General features: G+C 41.6%; 1 protein-coding gene across 1 annotated transcript in view; it reads right to left on the bottom strand.

Moving 5' to 3' along the window:
- Positions 1 to 13,204: 13,204 nt before the first annotated feature.
- The window catches only part of PDE7B (phosphodiesterase 7B), an 88,849-nt gene continuing 75,707 nt past the window's right edge, over positions 13,205 to 26,346 (bottom strand). The window contains exons 8-12 of the mRNA XM_054399221.1: positions 24,812 to 24,903; positions 23,600 to 23,744; positions 21,434 to 21,530; positions 14,630 to 14,710; positions 13,205 to 14,099 (exon numbers count right to left, since the gene is read on the bottom strand). Of these exons, the coding sequence (XP_054255196.1) occupies positions 13,882 to 14,099; positions 14,630 to 14,710; positions 21,434 to 21,530; positions 23,600 to 23,744; positions 24,812 to 24,903 (633 nt within the window). The 3' untranslated portion in view covers positions 13,205 to 13,881. The remainder of the gene's footprint in view (positions 14,100 to 14,629; positions 14,711 to 21,433; positions 21,531 to 23,599; positions 23,745 to 24,811; positions 24,904 to 26,346) is intronic.

Raw genomic sequence — 26,346 nt, 5'->3', positions numbered from 1 at the left:
TTCCCCTCTGGTGGCACTGTTTCTTCCTGTGTTGACTTTCTTGGTCACTATCTCCTTCTGAACTTCCCTCAGAGAAAGCCAGTGAACTTTAAATTGTGCAACTTAAATTAAAAGATTTGGATGCCAAGCAGGTAGTTTAAGTAGAAGGAACAGGATGCTGTTTTAAGTTGTTGATATATAAAGGAAATTTGCCTTATTTTTCAAAATACCTTGAAGTATGAAGCTGAAGTTCACATGCACAATATAGGAAAAAAAAGGACAGGTATTGGATAATAGTTGTAGAAGAGATTCCGTAAGGAAGAGTCTTAATGAAGTCATCACAAATAATGCTTGTGTTGTGAGGAAAAATAACTTGAGTTATGTAAAAAAAAATAAGACGTGGACTAATTACATATCTATATAAATCTACTTTTGCTTCTTGCAGTGTGACAGATGTGAAAGGCACAATCTGGAAGGGTCTTTGACAAACCTTTTCCTCTTGCAGATGTTTCAGTGGTTTATAACAATGTCCATCACCTCGAAACAAGGCATTTAGGAACCCAATGTCTTAACTGCTGTCAGAGTTTTAACAAATTAAACTTATGTTGTAGGTAAAGGCTAAAGATGACAACTAAGAACTGCTCCTTCCAGATCAGTATTATTTGCCCAGATTGATTAAAAACTCTACTTCAGAAGTGTTTTCTCTTTTCAACACCTGTCACGAACAGAAATAATTTCTTTTTATCATTGGTTTTAATGTACTTAAAGGTACGTTGATTTTATATCTTTATGCATTTTAATCTGTATTTGTACCTTCACGTGTTCCAATCTTTTTGTATATTTATCTTAAATTACTTTCATATCTCCTGGAGAGAATCCAACAGAGAGCCATGAGGATGGTTAGGGGACTTGAGCATCTCCCCTGTGAAGAGAGACTGAGATCTCTGGGGCTGTTTAGTCTTGGGAAGACTGAGAGGGGATCAATGTGTATAAATGTCTGAGGGGTGGGTGTCAAGAGGATGGGGCCAGGCTCTTTTCAGTGGTGCACAGAAACAAGACAAGGAACAATGCGTTCAAACTTGAACATAGAAGATTTCACCTCAACATGAGGAGAAACTTCTTTACAGTGAAGGTGAGGTAGCACTGGAACAGGCTGCCCAGAGAGGTTGTGGAGTCTCTTCCTCCAGAGCCTTTCAAAACCCACCTGGATGCATTCCTGTGTGGGCTACCCTAGGTGATCCTGCTTTGGTTAGGGGGGTTAGACTCGATATCTGGAAGCCCATTCCAACCTCTAATGTACTGTGATTCTATGATATTTTGTACTAGGGAATCAAAACAGTAGTTTCATCTGCAGCAGTATAACTTCGTTTTATCTAACTATAATTTATCAGTTTTTGATTGTGCTAGACATTAGCCTCATTGGTTGTGGCAGTTTAGGCTGGGTTCCCCCTGCTACTGCCACATGAAATACGCTTCTGGTGTCCTGAGTGTCCAACCCAATCAGGTGGACACAGGAAATGGATTATTTCTGCCTATAAATCCTGCACCCTATAAATCCTGCACCCTATAAATCCATCTCTGAAATCATTCTCTTCCTCTTTCTTCCCTCTCTGCTCCCGTGGGAGATGCTCTCTTATCGGGTAATGGTGGGGGAGTATCTCAGGCCTCTTAGGCCTGTCTAGGCCTAATGCCAGGAGGAGAATGGAGGCGGGGGCAGTCTCAGACCTGGCCAGCCTGAGACTTGCCTAGCAGTGGGGGGGGGGAAGAAAGAGCCCTGGGGGTTTGGGTAGACCCTCAGGTGGGAGAAGGGAAGGATTGGGAAGCCTTTGGGTATTACGTGAGGGGCTCTGTATGCTTTGGGATGTTCTTGTCACTATGCTTTGTAGTTTTTGTAGTTTCACCAATTGCTTTTCCATTTAAACTTTCCATCACTCTCCAATCCGTTTGTGTGAGTGTCATTCTTTTGTCCATCTTGGGGCAAGAGAGGATCTGTCTGGCCTCAAGCCAGCACATTGGTATTCTTAAATAGAGAATTAGTTCTAATAACTAATAATAACAATCAAAAGCCTCATTTTCTGATATTCACTACTTTCCCCAATAATGCTGTCAGCAGGCTCTCTCCTTCAGCAAAAGGAATTTGATTTTTTTTCCTGTTTTTTTTCTTTTTCTTGCATGTTGAGAGGGAAAACAATGTGGTGCTTTTGTTCCTGCTATATTTCTAGGCCTGTTTACTTTTTAATTTCTCCTTATGCTTTCATTCAGGCTATTTGCCTGGAAGTCTTAAGGAGATTTTTAAAAACAGATTCTTTCTGTATGTGACCAGGAGTTTTCCCATACAGAACCTGCTTTGGGATTTTATTGGGACGATTGCATTCATACCTTTTCTTTCTGTCTGTCTCTCTGTCTGTCTCTCTGTCTGTCTCTCTGTCTGTCTCTCTGTCTGTCTCTCTGTCTGTCTGTCTTTCTGCCTGTCTGTCTTTCAGGCTGACCTAGGCATTTAACTTCAGGGAACCAAAAACAGGAGTCTAAATTTCCTCTAGGTAACAGAGGGGTAGCAGCACATTGTGCAGGGCACTGGTTATGGTGAACCCCAGATCAGCAAAGAGTGTCTCAGAATAAAATGTATTTGGAAATAAATGATATAAATATTTGATCCATTCTGCGGCAGAACTGCCTGTCTTTGACCACAAGAGAGCAGTGTTGTGCCACATCTTTCTTGCAAGTCGTCCAGCTCTGCTCTGGCAGCAAGAGGTCTTACGAGCAAAAATCTTAATCACGTTATGTTATCTCTTTTTAGTGGTATTCACAATATTGTAAAGGTACATGCTTCTGACTGCCTAGCGTGATGGGGAACTGTATTTATGTGTGTTTGGATTAGTAAAAAGTCAACACCAAGCTAGTTAATTCTCTATTCACAAAATAATTCTGCTGTTTTGTTTCCTAGGAGAACAACCAGAAGGTTTTGTGGTAGGTTAGAGAAGCAGTTCACCTGGCAGTAGTCTTTTGCTGAAGAAACATCCTCTCATACTTCATGTGAAATGGCTACTGGAGAAAATTTCAGTTTGGTGCAGTACACTCTCTGAGCATTGCCACAGACCTGCAGGGATTTCTCCAAATAACTTTTATGTTATACAAAAGAAAATAGGCTGCTGCTTACTGTTTAAAAGTCCAAGTGACAAACTGGCATAAAAATTATGGTTTTATTTCAGATGAAAGATTATCCTCTGCTGTTGTAAGCATACATGTCCTTTGCTTGTCACATATAAGCAGTGACTTGAATGACTTTTGATGCATGTCTGCAGGACTGGACAAAGCTCAACCTTCTGCATTGCTATCAACTTCAGCAGAGTTAGAGTGGAACAATAGGCAGTGTTTAGATACATAAATAAGAAATATCTTACCTCTTCTGCCACCCTGAACTGCAGGGAACTTGTACATTTAAGATCTCTATTCTTATCCATCTGTGCTTCCCCTTTCTGCATTTTACTTAATGAGGAAAGACAAACTAAATTGATTATTTCTGCTTCTCTGGTTTACTTTTTAGTTATGGTGCTGGAACACAGCAGCTGTATTTGCTGGGAGGGAGTTCCCACTGAGCAACAGCTGCTGATATAAAGAATGAGTAGGGGAAAAATTCAAAGTAAACTTAGAGTTTCTTCACTTGTTATTGTTGCCTTATGATTGGTTGATGCATTGTCTTACAGTTTACAGCTTGTGAGTATTTGACCTGTTTTGTGATAGTAAGAGCTGTAGTTATGTTAGGAATTCCAAAAGAGCAATATGGATCAGTGAGGCTGGGGGTGTGTTCTACTGAAGAAAGAGATTAGGTTTTTTTGTCTTTAAGAATGCTGCTGGGTTTTTTGCATGTCAGCTTGATCATTTCTTACTTTTTTTTTTCTGGCTAGGATTTTGGTTGTCTTTTTCCATTATGGTTTTTCTAGTAGCTATTTTTCTTGACTTGCATATGATGTCTTCTACTGGGGGTCGATAAGCCTGGTTGGTTATGTTATGCCCTTCCCTTGCTTGTGAGGAAGTGTTTCTGAATAAAGGCCAAGCTTGATGTTCTTGTTTTTAACTTTAACTTTGGAGCTGCCTTACCAGTGTGAAAAAGGTGAAAGTAACGTGAAAGTCAGTGTTTTGAGATAGCAAAAATAACTAGTTTGAAGTTGTACTGTGACTGAAAGGGTTTTATCAAAAACATGTGCTCCTTATCTGCCCACTTGACCACTCATGTTTTTTCATCTGGTTGTGTTTTCTTCTTATGTCTTCTATTCCTCTCATATGCTCTGTATGTATGGAAATTATGTTAATGTTTTATTTGTTTCTTCAGAGTAGTGTTTTTTTTTTTTTTTAGGGGTGTGTGTGTTATTTTTTTTTTTTTTATAAAAAACCAACACCCCACACATCTTCAGCCCCTTTATTATTTCTCAATATTGGCATAGCCTTTTTTCCTTAAGATTTGAAGGGTAGACTTGGTACAATTTGCATAGAGCATGTCAGAACAATGAGACTGCTAATAAGACTGATCTCTACCAAATGATCTGCTTTATAACCTAGTTTGTTGCTGGTGGTTGTTGATGTTGAGTTAGGTCAAAAATAAGGTAAGGGAAGTAGAATGTGAGAGATCCAACTTCATGTATTGTAAACTATTGGTGCTGTTGCTAGGAGAAGAGCATGTTAACAGTTGTCTAAGCTAGTGGTTCCCGAAGGGCCCTGTACACATCTGTACAATCTCACAATATTTTTCTTCCCTGTAATCCCTTTTATCTCCTCTCTAGCACAGTAAAAGCTGCAAAGAAAGGTGTCTGGATCACAGGACTATGTCCTTTCTGTTACTCAAGCATACAGGTCTCCCTTGTAGTAAAGACCCAGTAATTTTGAAGAAAATGGCATGTGGCCAGACATTGACTGAGCACAATAATTATCAGTGGCTGACTTGGTAAGAGCTGAGGGTCCTCAATATCACACCTGCTAATGGTCCCTGGCAAATTTCTTTTGGAAGTTGTTGCTATTCTGTTACTTAAATAAGAATTGAAGTCACACAAATTGTGTAGATTTTAGGGAAAGTGAAAAGCAATTGTTTAAAGCCAGGATCACTGAATACTACTAAAGTAATTTTGTAATAGAGGAATAACTAAAACTCTGCTTGCTGGCAAAAAAGCTTTAAACTGCACTACAGATGGTTAAGCAATTTGAATCTGCAAGTTTAAAGAAGGTGACTGAAGAACATATCTGATCTTGTATGTTCACTCTGGATAAACCTCAGAGTAACACAGACATACAGAAAATTGTGGCATCTGAGTTTTCTTTTTAAGAAAAACTAGGTGAATGAGGTGACTATAGATCAATTAACATTTATCTGTTCTAAGCAAAAAATCTGTATGATGGGATCCTGTTGCAGATTTGGAGATACTTAGATAACAGGAGTGATCTCATGTGACTGTTGGAAAATAGATCTTTTAAATAATCTTTGTCAAAAAGAGCTCTGAGTAGTGTAAATTAAATATAGCACTCGTGTTATCCACTAAGTTGAATGGATGTAGAACTGATTAACCTGCAGGTAAAAGGAATTATTCAAAGAAATTATTTCTGCTAGGATTATAGAGATTGGTTCTAGGTTAATATTTCATATTTTTAGTAATGCTCTAAGTGATAAAATTTGGATAACTAAAGCCAGAAATTACCTTGATAGTAATAATGAAAATGGAAATGATGGCACAAAGCTATGATGATAATGGTGTTCAAAGCTATGATGGTACCTTAGGTGTTCAGAAAGAGAGTAGTTCTACTACAGTCAGGTAGAAAACTATAAAGGTTTTGTTTAAATTTATAGATTTATAAATTTATAAATTTAAGAAAGAGAGTAGTTCTGCTACAGTCAGGTAGAAAACTATAAAGGTTTTGTTTAAATTTATAGATTTATAAATTTCAGAAAGAGAAAATTTGTAATGATCAGATTTGTTTGTGAATGCGTGAAAAGGGAAAAAAAAAAGGCACTAAGCCCCTCTTTCTCTTGACAGAAACACATTAACCAGTAGCAGGAAGTGAAAACAATTAGAAACAATTGAAGAGTGGGATGGAGAATCCCAGCCACAGTGGGAAAGGGTGATTTTATTTCTTCTATGTAGCAGAAGCCAAAGCTAGTTCTACAATGATCCAGAGTGAAACAAACAAAGCCAGCAAATAAACCCCTGTGGTTTCTGATATGTAGTTGATTGAAGCTTATTAGATCTAAAAGCTCAGGTCTTGGATATATAAATCAGGTGGACTTTTTTTAAAGAGTTTTTTTCCTGTCTGAGTCCACTATTGACAATGGTGCCTTCTCTTCCCCCTTACCTTGTCTTCTGCAGAGAAGTTTTAAAATGTATTTATTTTCTAATGTACTTTATTATAGGTTGTCTTAGAAAGAGATCACCTCTGGCTGAAGATGTTTTGTTTACCTTACAAAAATGCTATTAGTTTTGCAGAGGGAGGAGCCTGTGCTTCTCTTGAAGGTGCTGATATTCAGAGCTTTAAGAAGACTCCTTACTATCATGGATCTCAGTAAAATATAAGATGTTCTGTACCAGCTGAAAAGTGACATCTGCATTATTATGTAAGTTGTCCTTGAGAGCAATACGAAACCCACAAGAAAAGCTGTCAAGTAACTCAAGAGTGATGATGTAAGCTCTCCCTCTAAATTAATGGCACTGAAGTACTGGAAAGAAAACTACAATTGGGTTGGTGAAGGAGTAAACTCTTCCCTCCAAAAACCCAGCAAAATGTACATTTTTTTTTTAAGGTGCTTAATGCTGATAATTAAATTATTTTCCACAAAACTACAGAAGTTTAGCTACTTTATCATTAACATAAATTCTGTCCTTTCACACTAGCTCTGAAGGATCCATGGTGGTTTTCTTCATGAGCTTTGAAGTAACAGTAATCTGCTATTAAATTATTTCTATTGTGAAGACTTGTGGTAGGGTCAGTATGGGTGTCCCTTGTGGAGTGCTGATCTATAACCAGAGCTCTCCAACGTTTAACCACAATGCAGATGAATTCCACTTTTATCTAGCACTGCAGTTGTATGTGGCTGTTGAGCTGTACTAGTCCAAATGCCAGATTCTTTTGTTAGTGGTTTATATTACAAGGCCTACAAACATGTTGTCCTCAGTAGTGGAATCATTCAGAAGACATTGAAGGCTGTTGGTAACACAAGGTTATACTGTGGTCTGTCTGGGTCTTGGGCAGAGGGATTGTGCCCTTGCATGTGAGTCCTTACTTCCACGTAACTCAGTACCGTTCTGAGTTGCAGCAAAGTCTCCAAGGCCCCTTTCATGTCTAGGTGACAGTGAAGCCTCAGAAGATGTATGAGACCAAGCTGTGTGGTGCAGTTGACATGCCTGAGGGAAGGGATGCTATCCAGAGGGACCTTGTCAGGCTGGAGGACTGGGCCCTTGTGAATATTGTGAAGTTCAACACGTGCTAGGCCCTGCACCTGGGTTATGGCAGTTAAGTCTTGGCCAGGACAAAAATTTGCTATGTTACTGATATTTTGTTTTGCTGTTGAGTGATTCATTTCAACATGCTAGTCCTCACTGTTTGTTTTGAACAATTAAACACCAGTGCCTGTGTGGAATAGGAAAATGTTTTAACTTAGCTTTCTTCAAAAATAATACTGCTAAATCTGTTGTGAGAGGAAAATTGTGAGAGGTTTTCCAATGCTGACTATTAAAACTTCTGGGAATTCATCAGAACTCCATGTATAGGACAGATTTCTAAGGGATTTCAATCTAAAATCCATTCTGCAGCTCAGCTTACATCTGGGGAACACATGAAAACATTTTTTTGTTGTTGTTGTTATTTTGAAGGGTGGGTTTTTTAAAATTTGTTTTAAGAAAGTGAGTTGTTTAAAATGTTGGTTGAGTAACACTGAAACCAAATCTGCTTCCAGCTCCTACATTGTTCAATGGCGTGCTGGCCTGTATCAGGAATAGTGTGGCCAGCAGGAGCAGGGAAGTCATTCTGCCCCTGTACTCAGAACTGGTTAGGCCACACCTTGAGTACTGTGTCCAGTTCTGGGCCCCTCAGTTCAAGAAAGATGTTGAGTTGCTCAAATGTGTCCAGAGAAGGGCAACAAAGCTGGTGAGAGGTCTGGAGCACAGCCCTATGAGGAGAGGCTGAGGGAGCTGGGGGTGTTTAGCCTGGAGGAGGCCCAGGGGAGACCTTATTGCTCCCTACAACTACCTGAGGGGTGGTCTTAGCCAGGTGGGGATTGGTCTCTTCTCCCAGGCAACCAGAAACAGAACTAAAGGACACAGTCTCAAGCTGTGCCAGGGGAAGTTTAGACTTGATCTTAGAAAGAAGTTCTTCACAGAAAGAGAGATTGCCCATTGGAATGGGCTGCCCAGGAAGGTGGTGGGGTCTGTGTCCCTGGAGGTGTTTAAGAAAAGACTGGATGAGGCACTTAGTGCCATGGTCTAGTTGATTAGTTAGGGCTGGGTGATGGGTTGGACTTCATGAGCTTGGAGGTCTCTTACAACCTGGTTGATTCTATGATTCTGTAGTATTTGAGTGTTGTTACTTAGTGCTGTGCTGAGTGTTGCTACTGCAGACTTTGAGGACAAATAAATTATGGCTTTATAAATGTCTCAAAGTCAGGGAGAGCCCCTGCAATGGCAGAAGTCCATCAGTGATGACAGAGATATTCATCAGTGTAGAATGCCCAGATTTTGTATGAAACTTCACAAGCATCTGTCACGTTGCACATATATGTAATATGGTCTGGAAATGAGAATAGGGAAATTAAAGCTGACCAATGATACTGAGAACTAGTTACTGGAACGGAAACAAGAGTAAAAGACAACTCCACTTTCTTTCAGTACTTAAATGGGGAAACATTTTCCACTGGGCTTGAAAATTCTTTAGTATAGGCTTAGGAGAAATATATAGGAAGACTTCTTTAGCTAGTAACTCTGAATTTCTACAGCAAGGCTGTAGATAAATGTAGAGAAAAGTTCTTCTCAGACACAGTGCACTTTACAAGTGATTATTCTGTTGGTAGGAAGGAGAGGCAGTTGGGAGGATGGATGCAGCAGGGCTTTTGCTGCCTTGTCAAATCAAAAATGTCTCCTGCAACCTAAAGAGATGCTTTGTATCAACTGGCTTTACCACAGAACTCTAGACACTTTTATTTTACTTTTTCCCAATTTTTTTATTAGTTGTCATTCTTTGACATGATGAATACTTACAGCAGTATGTTATAAAAGATACAGTTAAGTCTCTTGGCATCACTGCATAGCAGTCACAGCATTTTCACACAATCTAGTGCTTTCTTTCAGAATGATGCATATGGCATAGATACGCACATATGGGGGCTGATTCTTGGTCCCAGTGAAGTTGGTGGGACCAGTGTTTGGCCCACAGAGTTGTATAAGATATGTGAATATGTATATATAAAATGCTTTACAATAAACGTGACATATACAATCTTGAATTCAAAGACAAGCAGAATATATTTTACATCCAAGTCAAACTTATGCTCTGCACTTAAAAGTTTATGTACCTAAAATATTGGATGGATTACAGGAGAGAAAAAATAAAAATAAAAGAAAAGAATAATAGTTTGCACCAATCAAAGTAATTTGAATACATTCTCATGGCATGAAGCTTGCCTTGAGTGTTTTTTTTTTTTTTTTTGGTGGTTTTTTGTATTTTGGAGTAGTTTTTTTTTTTTTTTTTCCCCTGGATTTGCAGGATCTTAATTAAAATTCAATTTTTTTTGTTTTTGTTTTTTTGTGGACCATATGCAGGGGATGGGGGTGTCAGGAAGGGAATGGGAGTTCTTTATGGACAGCTCAGCTGAGTGACTTAAAATACAAAGGCTGGTACCCTGGTGGGTACCTGAAAATAAAATTAGAACTACTTGCAGGTATGCGTTCTGTTTCTGGTGAGCCAGCCATGCAACGTGAAAATGAGCTTATCTCATTTTTAGTGCTATCAGACTTCCTCCTGATCATTTGGGAGACTGATTTTTCTCAACAAAAACAAATAGTTTATATAAAAATAGCTGACCTATATTGTAGGTTAGGTCAGATAAAACTGCAGATCATGTGGGTTTGGTTGGTTGTTTGTGTGTGTGTGTGTGTGTGGTTGTTTTTTTGTTTTTGTGGTTTTTTTTCCCCTTCATAGACTACTTAATCTCAGCTACTCCTCTCTGTTTCTGTATTTCAAAGGGACATATTTTCAATAGACCTCTTTCTCCCCTTTTGGCTGATGGCTGGAACATTGACTGTTAAAACCCCAAACGTAGGTAAAAATCATTACTTAAATATAAACATGTATGCATTATTTTAACAAGCCTATGTTACACTTACTTGCACTTTCTTTAATTATTATAATTGTTGTTGGTATTTATACAGAATTTGCCCCTTTGATGGTACAAAATCTGCACTTAAAGTAGATTTTGATCAGATGAATTGTATTTGTGGTGCATAAAAGCATTTTAAGCTCCTGCTCAGAACAGTTTTTCTCCTTCTTTCTTTCTATGTAAAACCTAACTCAGTTTTAAAACTTTGGACTCTTTTAGCTGCCCTGGCTCAATAAGAAAGCTACATAATTTACTAGGGCTTCATGTAAAGTGGCTGACAAGACAGAAATCTGTATTCTCTGCATAGAGGCTTTTTCTATTCTGTGCATCTAGCATTCTGTTGGCATCCTGAGGAGAAATCCCCGTACAAAAATGTCCTCCAGACTACAGAATGCCAAAGATATAGCACAGCCACAAATGGTAAGCAGTGGTGCTGTGGGATTGGCTGATTGGGTACAATCTGACTGCTTCTATGGGAAATCAAATGGCAGTATTTTGCATTACAAACCCCAGTGAATCTGGCTGCCTGGCATTTGCTGCCAGAGCCTAACTTTCAGGAGCACTTTTGTCTAGAGCACCTGAGCAAACTGGCCCAGACCCAAACTTTTGTAATGGGTTTGGTGCTCAAGTACAGAAGCATTTCTGGAGCCATCCTAAACCCACTTTAAGCATTGTTTTTATTAGATAAGGTGACTGAAACCTAGCATGTATGTTCAATGCTCGAAAAAAAATAAAAACAACAAAAAACAAACAAACAAAAAAAAACCCAAAAAACAACCACCCCATAACCTGTTCATTTTAAGAGCAGCTTCTCAAAGTTGGGAACTTTTAACTTGGTAAGAGCAAACTTGTAATGGACCCTGTAGGCTCCAGAAAAGGTCTTGGTTTAATTGCAGCTATAACAGAACATGATTTGTACCTCAGCTTTCCCATTGGACCTATTTTCTTGAAGCTCTTCAGAAACAGCTCAAAAACTTAATCAAGAGCTTTTCATGTTGCTAGAGACTGGGTTTAACTAAACCTCAGAATATTTAAAAAGGAAATCTTTGAACTAGAATGAAAAAGGCTTCCAAGTCTTTAATAAAAAGACAAAACAAGGGAAATTGTATGTATATATGTATGTACTGGAATACTTCGAAGCAGCACATTACATTGCTTCTGTAATGTCCTAATAATTGTCCTAAATCTGTCAGGAGAAGGAAAGATACACTTAAGAAGCTGCAAAGTGGTGATGCTCCCACTCCCACAATCAGATGGTTAAAAGACATTTGTTCCTGTAGTTAGAAATAATTGTATTCTACTGTAACACTTTTTGCTTTTTATGATACCTGTAATATGCAAGTTCCATTTAGAAGAAAGAGAGAGGGAGGGAGAAGAATATTTTCTACTGCTTATAGCTTACAAAATAGTAGAGGAGAAGAAAAACATCACTTTTGGGCTGCCTTGTGTTCTCACAGTGATTTCTACCTTCCTGCTTTACTGGGTTTCAGTCTCTTTCTCTGAAGATACATGTCCAGTGAATTACTAGAGTAAAACACCCTTTACTGAAACTTTTTATTTTCCTTTAAAAATATTAATCACCTTATGTGCATGAGCACTTTTTGTCTAATCAATACTCCCTATAACTGAGAAAAATGCTATTGTATCTCCCATTGCAATATTATCAGTAAATAATCCTTTTCAAGCACCAACTCATGTAGCTCTTTCCTTGTTGGCCATGTCCAAACATGATATATATGGCCATATCTGCTCTAGTTCTCTTGCAAAAAACTCTGTGGGTTTGATGTACTAGGGGTTTACAACACCATTATACTTTACCTGAATGCAATTATTTTTTCTGGGGCAGAGGAGAAAAGAAGGTGACAATGACTTTGGTACAATGCGGTAGTGTTCAAGAATACAATTGCATTGAAATGGTGGAAGCTTATGTGAAGTTCTAAAAGGACTATCTGAACTGAGGTTGTTCATGGTATAGATAAGGCCATGTATCTTTCACAAACACGAGAGCATAGAAAGTTCCTCATCTACTGTGATGGCTCAGAGGACTTCTTTTTAATAGTCTGACTACAAAACATCTTTTTTCCTTCAAAATGCATTTGTACTTTGATGGCTAACAAGGGAAAGTGGGATAAAAAAAATCAGCTACACTGCAACATCACCCAAGAAAACAACTGGACTCCCGAAGTATCAGAATGTAGTGCTTTGTAGACAAGTATGCTAGTTAATAGGCATTCACACTCTTGAATAAATGGTAATCAGGTTGAACTGTCAAATTATGTGGTGTTGCTGTGGGGCTTGGGTTTTTTTTTTTTCAACTTAAACCTTCAGGCTCTGTGAAGCATTTGCCTAGACCGAATGTGCAAGGTGCCATGGATTAACAACACGGACCCATATGGAATGTGCTTGAAGTTTTCAAGAAGTTATCCTGCCAGACTTCATTCCTTAATGACCTTTGATACACCTTGGATAGTGGAAAGGCAGTTCAGAATCGTTATGTGGTGATCACATGATTTTTGGCAGCTATAAGAAGATGAAGGATGCTAAAAGTTAAGGCTTTTATCCACAAACAATGGTGTATATTAATAAACTCTATACCGTATTTACAAATGCTTTCTCTCGTATTAAAACTAACAGTATTCTGTTCACAGTGCCAATGTTTTTACAGGTAGCAATCCCACAGTATTCCAGCCAGTGTTTTGGCATGGGAATCAGTAGCACTTTGTATTTACAGAAAATGTACATATGTGAATATAAACATGTTACTTGAAACAGTACTCAAAAGTAGATCTGTTCGTGTTTCAAAGGGTTAGACTGTACAACACCTTCCCTATCTGTTGCGAGGGAAATACCATTTCTTGCAAGGAGAAGATGCCTGTCTTTTATCCAAAGTGGCATAAAAATGATTACCAAAATGAGCCTTGTTACACTGGAGTTGTGTATATTGAGAGTAACTTCAGCCCAAGGTTTAGAGATCTGTTGTTTAGTGCACAGAATACAAAAGTTAAAAAGATTTTTGTTTCAATTACCAAAATAACCAGACTCTCTTTGCCCTCTGCAAGTGCTGTCTCACTCAGCTGGTGTCCTCTGGATGCTGAAGATGCTGGTGGTTTACTGTGCAGCCCAGCTGCCAGCCTAGAAAGCATGTGGTACTCTGGGCCTATATACATATGTCACAGTACGACTCATGGTAAATGAACATGTAACCAAGAGCACCTCTGTCTCCCCTGTTCTCCCAGTAATCCTCCCTGCTTCATGGCAGCTGTAACCAGCCTGGCTTCAGTAGTGCTGACTGGGACTCAGGCAGTTCATGATCAGAAGTGGCAAACGGCATCAGGCATGGGCAGAATGAAGAGAGGGGAGAGGAACATGAAGGAGATCCAGAATGGAACCCAGCAGAACCATAGGTTAGTTTGTGAGGACCCTTACAGCTTCTGCTTTGCCATGTCTTCCCTTTCCACAGTCTTGACAACAGGCTTCTAGCTTCTCGGGATTTTGTTCGCTGCTGTGATCAAGACAGAGATAGCAGTGCTATAAGGAAATGTGCAAAGCTGCCACTAAGGAGTCTCTTCCTCATTTAAAGTCTGTTCTTGGCTGCCAGTCACTTGACCTGAGTGGTCATTGCTTCTACTACTGCTGTGTTGCTTGTGGAGCAAACTCCTCCACTTGGCCTTGTTCCTCCTGAGATGGTTCAGCATATTTTCCGATAAGGGGGTGTCTCCTGTAAACTGGGCCCACCTCTCAAAGAGTGGCTCTACGATGTATGTCATGAACCCTGGGGAAACACACAAAGGACAGTGGGAGAGGAACAAAGCAATTACACAAGTGCATTGCCCTACAGAGTGCCTCAAGGAATACAGCAATGGAAGTGGCAAAAACCCTGACAAGAAATAACAATAAACCCTTCAGCAGCCATCAATTCCTTTTGAAATGCACAACTTTTGACCAGCACATGACAAGGTGAGGCTTTACCTGTATGTGTAACAGTAACATCTGTGGGAGACAGCAGCTTTCTCTGCAGATGTTTCAGACTAGAAAGTAACTGGTGTTTGGTCGTATGTTGGCTGTAATTTTTCTCTGCAGGTATTAGAATGGTCCTTTTCCCCCTTACACAAGAACTCCTTTGTCTTTCTGTTGAATATTTGACTTGAACATTTTTATTTGGACTGTGAATCATGACTCTTATCATACCTGCAGTTCTTACTGTTGCAACAACTAGATTTGAAGTGGTGAGAAGAAAGCTTCTCTTTAAGCTTCTGCATACTGAGCTAAAAGTGGAGAGAGGAGAATGAAACTGAAACTTACCAATCTGTATGCTTGGTATTGTATCCTTCTGCTGATTACAAAGGGGGCTTATTTCCAGTTCAAATTTTTGTTCCAGGTCACCTAAAAACCAAGAAAAAACAAAAAAACGAGAAGAGAAAATAATTTGCTGCTACTTTTATCTACAGTGACTGCAACAGTGTGGATTCAAGCAGTTTGGAATCTTCTATCAGTGATGACCACGACTTTCTGTAAAATTTTAGGTATCGGAGAAACTGAAAGGGCAGGTGTCAAGGGGCCAGTCTCTTTTCAGTGACAGGGCCAGGGGCAATGGACACAAACTAGAACTCAGGAATTTCCAGCTAAACATAAGGAAAACCTTTTTTTTTGTGAGTGTGACAGAGCACTGGAAGAGGGTGCCCAGAGAGATTGTAGAGTCTCCTTCTCTGGAGACTTAAAAAACATGCCTGGATGTTATATATGAACCTAATTCAGCTGGGGATTTAGATTACACCCACAGGTTGCTTCCAAACCTTCCACTGATTCAAGAATTCATCAGAAAGCCTATGTTGTCTCATTTACCCATTGCCATCCAGACCACAATCACTTGTCCTCCTGGAGAAATTGCATTTCCCCATGCAAGCAATTACCCCAAGCAAAGATTGATGTAAATAATTTTTTTTTGATTGGTTGGGTTTTTTGTTTGGTTTGGTTTCTGTTTTTTAATTTTTTAAACAAGTGAGAGCAACACATCGATCCTTTGTGATTGTTAGCTTTCTTGGCTAGCATACAGCCTCAGTTACTGCATGAAGTACAGGACCTCTCTTGTCTACAGCATGGCAGGGAAGAGAGACTGTGTGCAAGCTGAGATGTGTCATTTACCCTCAGACAATAATATGTCATTGATTTGATTTACTAATAAAGGTTTAGTGAGGGCTGTTTATGCAAAACTTTCCAATAATTAAAACAGACCTGCTGGAACAGCCTAAACACTGTATTCAACCCATGAAAGAAACATTTTACTTCAAATCCACTGGTTTTGTTTAAAAGCTCTTTTCTTCTCACTAATAAGCAGTTTTGACTTCAGTGCTAGCGAAGTCAGGCGCTACATCCTCAAATAAATCACTGCATTTTCAAGCCCTGTCTTTTTTCTCTCTGCAGCATGCAGTTTCTTAAATATGAGAGTGTAACTGTGAGAGCCAAAATCCCCCTCCCACACTGACAATAACCAGACTAGCTCAGTCTGGAAGCAAATGAATTTTACAAGCAAAACTACAATCTATGATGAAATGCAATGAGTATGTACAAATATACACTATTCACAACGTTTACAAATCTGTACAATCACTAGAAAAACAAAACTAAGCCCCCTGGCTTCCCCCTGCCCTTGAGGGGCTGTGCTTCTTCCCTAAGGGGCCTTTCCCCCAGGGGACCTCCCCCCCGCCTCCAGCCAGAAGGACTCCCCCCAGACCCACCTGGCAGAAGGCAGAGAGTCAAGAAGCAGAGAGGCTGTTAGCTTGTCAAGGTCAGTATGCAGGTGTGTTATCTTCAGCCAGAAAGGAAGCAGCAGGCAGACTGAGAGAAGATGGACTATGAGACTACCTGACTGCTCGACCTTGTTTTTTGGAGTGATTCTTAAACGTTTCTATCTCTCCAATGGAAGTGTTTAGAATAAGTTTGCTTTCTTATACCCAATATGATTTATTTACATTCTCTCACTTTCTCTGCTCGAACTTTGTGAAGAAAAATTAAAAAGAGTCTTAAACCATCACAGAGAGAAACCTTTCTAGGTTTAATTACGTATTTAGAAAATAACAGGGAAACATTTTTAGCCACATGAAATGCTCTTTTTATCTCTGTTATACTTCTAGCTGGTCTCATATGCTCCAGTGTCCCCTTTCAGATGTATATCACACTAATAAATCTTAGGTCTTGGGGGAAAAGCTTACATTTAGAAAAGTTCACAGAATCACAGAACACCAAGTTAGAAGAGACCCTAAGGATCGTCTGGTCCAACCTTTCTAGGTGATCATAGAATCATAGAATCAACCAGGTTGGAAGAGACCTCCAAGATCATCCAGTCCAACCTATCACCCAGCCCTAAGCAATCAACTAGACCATGGCACTAAGTGCCTCATCCAGTCTCCTCTTGAATGTCTCCAGTGATGGCGACTCCACCACCTCCCTGGGCAGCACATTCCAATGGGCAATCACTCTCTCTGTGAAGAACTTCCTCCTAACATCCAGCCTATACCTCCCCTGGCACAACTTGAGACTGTGTCCTCTTGTTCTGGTGCTGGTTGCCTGGGAGAAGAGACCAACCCCCACCTGCCTACAACCTCTCCTCAGGCAGTTGTAGACAGCAATGAGGTCACCCCTAAGCCTCCTCTTCTCCAGGCTAAACACCCCCAGCTCCCTCAGCCTCTCCTCATAGGGTTTGTGTTCCAGACCCCTCACCAGCCTCGTTGCCCCTCTCTGGACATGTTCCAGTACCTCAACATCTCTCTTAAATTGAGGAGCCCAGAACTGAACACAATACTCAAGGTGTGGCCTGACCAGTGCTGAGTACAGGAGAATAAGCGCCATTGTCCTGCTGGCTACACTATTCCTGATAGAGGCCAGGATGCCATTGGCTCTCCTGGCCACCTGGCCACACTGCTGGCTCATGTTCAGCCTACTATCAACCAGCACCCCCAGGTCCCTTTCAGCCTGGCTGCTCTCCAGCCACTCTGTCCCCAGCCTGTAGCTCTGCTTGGGGTTGTTATGGCCAAAGTGTAGAACCCTGCACTTAGCCTTGTTAAATCTCATCCCATTGGCCTCTGCTCACCCATCCAGCCTGTCCAGGTCCCTCAGCAGGGTCCTTCTACCCTCCAACAGATCAACACCTGCTCCCAACTTGGTGTCATCTGCAAACTTACTGATGATGGACTCAATTCCTTCATCTACATCATCAATAAAGATATTGAACAGGATGGGGCCCAACACTTATCCCAGGGGGACACCACTAGTGACTGGCCGCCAACTGGATGTGGCACCATTCACCACCACTCTCTGGGCCCGGCCCTCCAGCCAGTTCTTGACCCACTTCAGAGTGAATCTGTTCAAACCATGAGCTGCCAGCTTTGCCAGGAGCTTCTTGTGTCAGACAGTGTCAAAGGCTTTGCTGAAGTCCAGGTAGGCTACATCCACAGCCCTCCCCGCGTTCACCAGGCAGGTAACCTGATCATAAAAGCAGATCAGGTTGGTCAGGCAGGACCTGCCCCTCCTGAATCCATGCTGGCTGGGCCTGATCCCCTGACCATCTTGTAGGTTGTGTGTGATTGTACTCAGGATGACCTGTTCTATAACCTTGCCTGGCACTGAGGTCAGGCTGACAGGTCTGTAATTTCCTGGTTCCTCTTTCAGGCTCTTTTTGTGGATGGGCATCACATTGGCCAGCCTCCAGTCATCAGGGACCTCACCTGTGAGCCAGGACTGCTGATAAATGATGGAGAGAGGCTTGGCCAGCTCATCTGACAGCTCTCTCAGCACCCTAGGATGGATCCCAGCAGGTCCCATGGACTTGTGAGGATCCAAGTGGGTCAGCAGGTCCCTTACAGCTTCCTGCTGGATTACAGGGGGACTATCCTGGTCCCCGACTCCATCTGCCAGTTCAGGAGGACAGTTGTCCTGCAGACAGCCTGTCCCACTATTGAAGACTGAGGCAAAGTAGGTGTTAAGTACCTCTGCCTTTTCCTCGTCTTTTGTTACTATATTCCCCTCCACATCCCATAAGGAGTGGAGGTTGTCCTTGCCTCTTCTTTTACCATTAATATATTTATAGAAATATTTTTTATTCTCTTTTACGGCCATGGCCAGTCTAATTTCTAAACGGGCTTTTGCCTCTCTAATTTTTTTCCTACAAGACTTAGCAATATCCTTAAACTCATCCTGGGAATACCTCCCCTTTTTTCCAAAGGTGATACACCCTCTTTTTTTCCCTTAATTCCTTTAGAAGCTCCTTGCTCATCCAGTCCAGCTGTCTCCCTTGTCGGCTCCTCTTCTGGCACATGGGCACAGCCTGTTCCTGTGCCTTCAGGAGTTCTTTCTTGAAGTAAGTCCAGCCTTCCTGGACCCCTTTGTTTTTAAGGGCTGTTTCCCAAGGAACTTTCCGAGTTAGTTCCTTGAATAAGCCAAAGTCCGCCCTTTGGAAGTCCAGGGTGGAGGTTTTGGTGCTGCCCCTCCTGGTTTCACCATATATTGAAAACTCAATTATTTCGTGGTCACTGGACCCCAGGCAGCCTCCAACCACCACATCTCCCACCAGACCTTCTCTATTTGTAAACAACAAATCGAGCAGGGCTGAACCCCTGGTAGGCTCATGTAACAGCTGGGATAAGAAGCTATCCTCCATACACTCCAGGAACCTTCTAGACTGCCTCTTCTCTGCAGTGTTCAATTCCCAGCAGACGTCTGGCAGGTTAAAGTCACCCACAAGAACAAAGGGAAGTGATCTTGAGGCAGCCTCCAGCTGCTTGAAGAAAATTAAATCAACCTCTTCTTCCCGATTAGGTGGTCTATAACAGACTCCAACCAGGATGTCAGACTTGTTGGCCTTCCCCCTAATTCTTACCCATAGGGACTCAACCTGATCATCCTTAGTCTCAACCTCTATGATGTCCAGAGTCTCCCTAATATACAGGGCCACTCCTCCACCCCTTCTCCCTCTCCTGTCTTTCCTGAAGAGTCTGTAACCCTTGATTACAGCACTCCAGTTGTGAGAGTCATCCCACCATGTTTCTGTGATGACAACAACATCATAGTTTTCCTCTTGTACTAAGACTTCCAGCTCCTTGTTTGTTACCCATGCTGCGTGCATTAATGTACATACACTTCAGCTGGGCTGCTGGTTTTCCCCCTGTCTGTGGCTTATCACCCTCAGCCTCCTTTGGTTCATCCCTAGTACTGTTGTGCTCACTCCCCTCCCCCTTCAAGCCTAGTTTAAAGCCCTTTGTACAAGCCCTGCCAGCTTGTGTGCCAAGATCTTTCTCCCCCTCTGCGACAGGTGTACCCTATCTGTTGCTAGCAGACCTGGGACCATATAGAGTTCCCCAAGATCAAAGAATCCAAAATTTTGTTGGTGACACCAGCCTCTTAGACACTTATTAATCAGGAATGTTTTCCTGTTCCTTTCAGCATTCATGCCTGCAACTAAGGGTATAGATGAAAAAAATTACCTGTGCCCCCGATCCCTCTACTACTTTTCCCAGTGCCTTGAAGTCTCTTTTTATTGATTTAAGACTTCTGGTATTGACCTCATCACTTCCCACCTGTATAACTAGCAGGGGATAGTAATCAGAGGTCTGTACTACTTTGGGCAGCCTTCTGGTAACATCCCTGACCCGGGCCCCAGGGAGGCAGCAGACTACCCTGTGGGAAGGGTCTGGCCAACATATGGGGCCCTCTGTTCCTTTCAGAAGAGAATCACCAATTAAAATTACCCTCCTTTTTTTCTTTTCTGTACAAGTATAGTCTAAATGAGATGGCCCAGCATCTTGCCAAGCTGAGTCTTAAAACTGTCCAATGCATCACAGTACCACAGTAGATTAGAGGTTGGAAGGGACCTCCAGAGATTATTGAGTCCAACCCCCCTGCCAGAGCAGGATCACTTAGGGTAATCCACACAGGAATGCATCCAGGTGGGTTTTGAAAGTCTCCAGAGGAGACTCCACAATCCCCCTGGGGAGCCTGTTCCAGTGCTCCATCAGCCTCATTGTAAAGAAGTTTCTCCTCATGTTGAGGTGAAATCTTCTATGTATTCCTGGGGGAGAGCAGGACAGTTGAGATTGCTGTCTTTCTCATTGTGGGCCCTCAAAACACTGAAGGTAAAGTATTGCAGAATTGGGGCCCTCTCTTCATGAGTTAGATATTGATTATGTCTCGACTATGAATCTGACTAAATAAACCTGCAAATTCAAAGACATTTCAGCTTAACTGACATTGAAAATGAGCTTGCTGAACAATCTGCCCTTGTTATGGACTAACTGTCCCAGGTACAAGCTCAGATGTGGCTTAATTTTGTAGAGCAGAATTTTAAATGAATTGAGAACGTTATTGTGCACTCTACCAGCATTTGTACCACTTTCCTTCAGCTCTCAGGATGTGACAAACAAAGAATTTAGCAGTGATTAAACTCTCCTGCACCCTGTGTTGTAGCACAGTATGACCCTGCCTATGCAGAGAGCGCCAAATGGTGTAATTACTGTGTTTCAAAAAAACCCTGCCTGACTGCGCTCTCTGCAGGGGTTTGAAAACATTTGCAATAGGTCCTAGCCGAGCTTTGGCTTGCCTACTTTGGCCCTTTCAACAGCGTGCTGGGAACTGTGTTTGAACCCTTTCTTTGCATTTGTAGGCAGAAGAATGTGTCATATTTGGGAAACAGCGAGGGTACGGCTCCCATCGGAGCTGAATTGGGAGCACGGAAAGCGAGATAAAACACCATGGGCAGTGGTAGGATTCTGGTGCAGTGTAGTCCTGGCACTGTTCCAGCCCAGAAACGCTAATGGTGACTGGAGGGTTCTCAGAGAAGAATCCGGCCATGGGCTCTCAGGCTGAATTCAAGCACTGAGGCATAGTACAGCCCTCCCTCTTGCCTGACACTGCTACAGGAATGGGGAGAGCAATGAATTACTTGTTGCTCTTCTACCCACTCCTGCTTTTCAAAAGAGGCAGAGTATCTCTTCAACAGTTTGGTCTTGAGGGACATTTCAAGGCATACAGGCTAGGCTGAATGCTACCTCTGTGTCACCACACAAAAAGCCTGGGAAGTTGTGGTAAAAGGGGACTGCCACTCGTGAAGGGGCTGACCTTGCCGGTAAAACTCTTCACAGACCCGTTCACTCCACTGCTTGCTCAGATCCCAGAGCCGGCAAGGGTTGCAGATGTCAGCACACTTGAGCGCAATCTGAAAGCAAAGAAGAAAAGTAGCGGTGAGAAAAGAAGTTATTGTCTAGCAGTGCTCCAGCAGTACATCTGCAGTCACAAAACTCCCAGGCCTTGGCAGTGACGCTGGGAGGGGTTAGGATCACCTTTTAGGGACTCGGTCTCACCCAAATATGCCTTTTGAGGAAAGAGCATTTATTAAAGCTGCAAACAAAACTTCCATTCAGCCTTCTGCTTTACCATAGTTAGGATAAGAGGAGGGCCAAATTCCAAGGCTGCAAAGTGTTTTGGATAATCCTTGCAAGGAATAAGCCAACAAAAGCCTCAGGCTGGCTCCTACTGACTGCTTGGCTTGGCATTCATGGCTGATGACAAGGAAGGGAAGCGCCAAGCTGATGTACTTGGGCATCATTTCTCTGTGGTCACAGTGAGTGACCTTGCATTTCACTTCAATTACACTTCATCTTAATGTCTTCATATTTTTGTTTACAAAGCTAAGCACAGGGCTCTTGGCACTGTCCTTGGCTTGGTTTCACTCAGTTAACTAGTACTTTTAAGTGTTTTGCTGGGGAATGAACACAGGAGGGCAAGAGGTTTTTTTTTTTTTTTTTTAATCAAGAAAGTGCTTCAGAAAAGTAAATGGTGTAATAGTCTGACTGTATTACTGCTTTGGAACAAAATGTCATGTGCCTTGTTTCTTCACACATGGAACGCAGTCAGTTAGCCTGACAGAGGTCAGAAATTATTCTGGCACCCACAAGAAAAACACAAGAAATATTTCCTGTATAAATTCAGAGCTGGGAGCTGGAGGAGGGAAGTCTCCAAGTTACTTTTCCTCTCTGAATTAAATTAATTAGCCTTAATGATACTATTACAAGGATCTTTCAAACGTTCTTTAACTTATCCTAATCAATCAAGATTTCTTGATTTTTATTTTCTTCTTCCACAAGTAATCCACTAGGTAAGTAAATCTGACCATGTCTGTGCCCTTTTACTAGGTAACCCTCCTTTGGCAGTGGGGTTGGACTTTATCTCTGGAGGTCCCTTCCACCCTCTAACATTCTGTGATTCAAGAAAGTGCGTAAGAAACTTTTTGCCATAGTTGAGATTTGTAATCCCTCTGCCTTTTGCATTAGCACAACTTTCTTGCATTATCTGTCCAGAAATACCATAAACTCATCATCCTGGACTGGATAGCCCAGGCAGGAATCTGACAGGAGACAGTGTTTGATGGAGGACAGACAGGCAGATTTCCCACACTGCTAGAGGGGGGAAGAATTAATAGATCAGCACTTGTTTCCTTACCCCTGTCTCATTTCCTGTGACCTTAACAAAGGGGTAACACGTAGATATTTGTTTTACAAATGATAATGATTACTTAAACTCCTTTCTGTATTTAAGAGTGAAATTATAATTTCTCCAGAGAAGCATGTATATGCTGATATTGTAATCACAATGATACTTTAATAAGTAGAGGTTTAATTTGAAGAGCTTGTAAATGACTACATCATAGCTGGAAGAACCAGAATGAATCTGTTTGGTTTTTAAATAAAAGCATGGTTTCTTCATTAGCTGGGCAGATCCACTGGAGAAACACCTGCTGCCATGGCAACAGCTGTCTCTGCAGAGGCAGTTTCTGAACATTCATCACAGGAACAGGACTTAGGCACCTGATGTCAGGCTGTCTTGGAAAGAACACCGGCAAGCGGTCCCTCCTGCATGGTGCTAGAAAATAACATGAGTGAAATGACATTTGCCAGAAAAGAGACTACAGTTGAAACATTACTTTGCAAGAGAAGCGGTGGCCTGGAAATAAAATAATTAATAGCTTATCTTAATTTCTCAGCATTTGACACTCTCCTGGATCTGTAGCATTCACAGCTTTTTAACGCAAGGAAATTACATAAGCACATCCTGGAGGCACCTTATGCTTGCCTGACATGCCAAGTGGCAGAAGGAAAGTGTTTATGGTGATAGGTAAGGAGATGCTGATCTCCAGACACACAACTGCATGCGATCCTAACAAATACTAGGAAATACTGTCACTTGAAAAATGAATAAAAACCAATACTGGGAATTTTTTAAGGTTACCTGAAGCATAAAATGTCTGTCTTCTGCATCTTCCAGTCTCAAATCCTGATTGTCAAGGTGAGATTTCAGACGGATCAAAAACTCATTCTGCCTGTTGATGTCTGTTGCCAAGATCAGGGAGCCCAACTGCTGCTCGATGTCCTGTCTGCAATTAAGGAAAATAAGTCCCTTCAATCATGAAACCACTGGATGTTAATAGCACAAAACAACCTGCTACAGTTCATAGCTAGGATAAAGCTCCTTCTTTATGGATTCAGTCTGATCTGTTTTGTCAGTCTCTGATGGGGTTTGCAGCATGCAACTATTCTAGCTGCCTAAATAAGTTCAGGAGGAATAGATAATATAGCAGGAAAATGCTTGATGGCACAGACGCCTCTGAAAGCTTCTGGAAAACTACAAGGAAATCAACAAACCACCCAAACCAGCAGCATGTGGCATCTAGAAAACCCTCACATCTGATTTCAGATGCTCAGCGTTGAGTTGTGAATACTAAAACTTTGACATTGCAGCTGAAGTTGTGAAGGACTGGACTGAAGTCTTTTCAAGTATGATTGAAGTTGTTGGTCTCATGCAAAGGATTTCTGGAGCTTCTTGCTTTCAGGTAGCCTGCCTACATTCCTGCTAAGGTCAACTGTGATTAAAAGTTAGTATTGCAGGCTGTTGTTCAGTCTCCATTCCTTGGTGGAAGAACCACTGCACAAAACCAGCAAGTTAAGAGTTATCATCAACCTGGACAAGGTTCTTATGTTGCTGCTTTTCTTTTTTTGCTTAACTCAAAAAAAGGGAGTGAAGACTGAATCACACCTCCTCCATCAGGTGTGGAAGTCCTGAACAGTCTCGATGCTACTCAACCAAGACCTTCATTTTTCTCTCTGTTTCTTGAATTTTAATCACTAAATCTTTCTATATTCACTTGGTACTACGTGAAACAAAAGATGCCAATAATGGTTGTCTGAAAAGCTCTATTCCTGCTGGTACCTGAAGGGCTCCTGGACCTGACAGCAGCTACTCCTACACTGCAGGAAGTGGCAAGATCTTAGAAAATACTTCTGCTGTATAACTTTCTCTCATGATTTCAAGAGCAGGTACCAAGAGCAAGGAGGAAGATCAGCCTAGTCTGAAGCCTAAGCCTCTTTGCCAGCATCCTTTTAAGAAGAGTGGAGGAAGCAATGGACTAGTTTCAGTGCTTCATTTCCTCCAGCAGACACTTACGTCACCTCCTTGGGCAGATGGGCGAGGAGCCGTGACTCTCGAAGCATGCCTATCGTAGATCGCCAGTGATGGTTTTCTAGCACTGAAACGTTCTAGGGAGGAACAAAAGGAACAAATCCAAGGATTAGGCAGGCATTAATGGTACACAGACAGCTTTTCCATATCTCATGATACCTAGAGCTGGTTGCAAATGCTGCAATACGAGCCTAAAATGCACAGGGTTTTTTTTGGCCACCTTTTGGAACTGAGGAACTTGTCTGGATTTCTATAGTTAAGGACCTTGCCTGTTTCTAGGTTTCCTAGCTAAGGTCAGCCCTGGAGTCCTGTTCTACAGTTTGTGAGCCCTGCTGTGAACAGAGGAGCTAATCCCATCTGTGTGGGAGGTATCTTGCATTCTAACAGATTTATTAACAACTGAATTGAAGTATGAGTGCAAAATCCTGGTTTTGCCTACAACAGTCCCAGGCTGACTTCTCACCTTCTATGGTTTAAATGCAGAGTGGACAAGAATAAGAAAACTAAACTTCCACATTTCTCTTGGAGCCAGGAAACTGGAAACTGCCTGCAGCTGCTCAGTGAAAGCAAGAAGAGTATCAGTACTGAGCATCTGCAGGCTTCAGCAACTTAGGCTGCAACAAATTTTGAGTTCTTTTTGTTTGTTTGCTTCCAACTAAGTGGAACCAAAGTTGGGTCAGAAAAAATTTCTAGGGAACCAAAGCCCAGCTTTCTAGGTTGTCTGTAAATTACAACAAATTTGGCATTTTGTGTTTGATGACTTTGTGTTACTATCCTAACACACAATTTGCCAATCATCACTCATTTGGTTCACAGAGTACTTTCTACCACTGAATGCCTCAGAAATGTCACTTGTTCAGAAACCTCTAACACAATTATTCTAATTCATAAACCCATCTGCTTGCTGCAGAGAAGCAGCCCAGCAGAGCACCCCTCCAGTCAACAGCAAACCCCTCAGTTATCCACAACCACCTGCAGAGTAGGAACTAGAGGACATGTTACCTAGCAACAGGAACACTCTCAAAGCTGGGGTGGGGGAGGTATGACATTGGATCCCCATTTTGGACAGTTTATGGCTTTTGCAGTAGGCAAGCACTGGATTCAAAACAAAACCAAAATACAACCATACCTTTTGGGCAGACAGCAGAGCAAGGATTCTACTCTGTCACTGCCAACTGGGATACTAGAGCCCAGATCCCTCTCTCTGGATCACTTCTGTGAAGTCCCACAGCTCTGATTGGGAGCTGCAGTAATGTTGCCTTTCCTGCTGGATGTTATGCACAGCTTCCACTTCTCCAAGATGAACTGAACAGTATTTTCTCCTTAAGGCTTCCCCATCCTCCTCTGTAATCCTAGCATATCTAATGACTGTTGAAAACCTAAACATTGATCCAGTTTGCATTTTAGTCATCTTGTCAGTAATTTTCTTAGAATTTTATACTTAAATTAGTGCAAAAAGTGAGAGTGCAAATTAGATTTCCTATTACAATATTTTCTGCAGTATGTTCTGTTGCTTTTGA

Source organism: Indicator indicator, chromosome 2 (genome assembly GCF_027791375.1).
Source record: "Indicator indicator isolate 239-I01 chromosome 2, UM_Iind_1.1, whole genome shotgun sequence".
Taxonomy (NCBI): domain Eukaryota; kingdom Metazoa; phylum Chordata; class Aves; order Piciformes; family Indicatoridae; genus Indicator; species Indicator indicator.
Note: the sequence above shows the minus strand (reverse complement) of the source record. Positions and strands in the feature narration are given on the sequence as shown.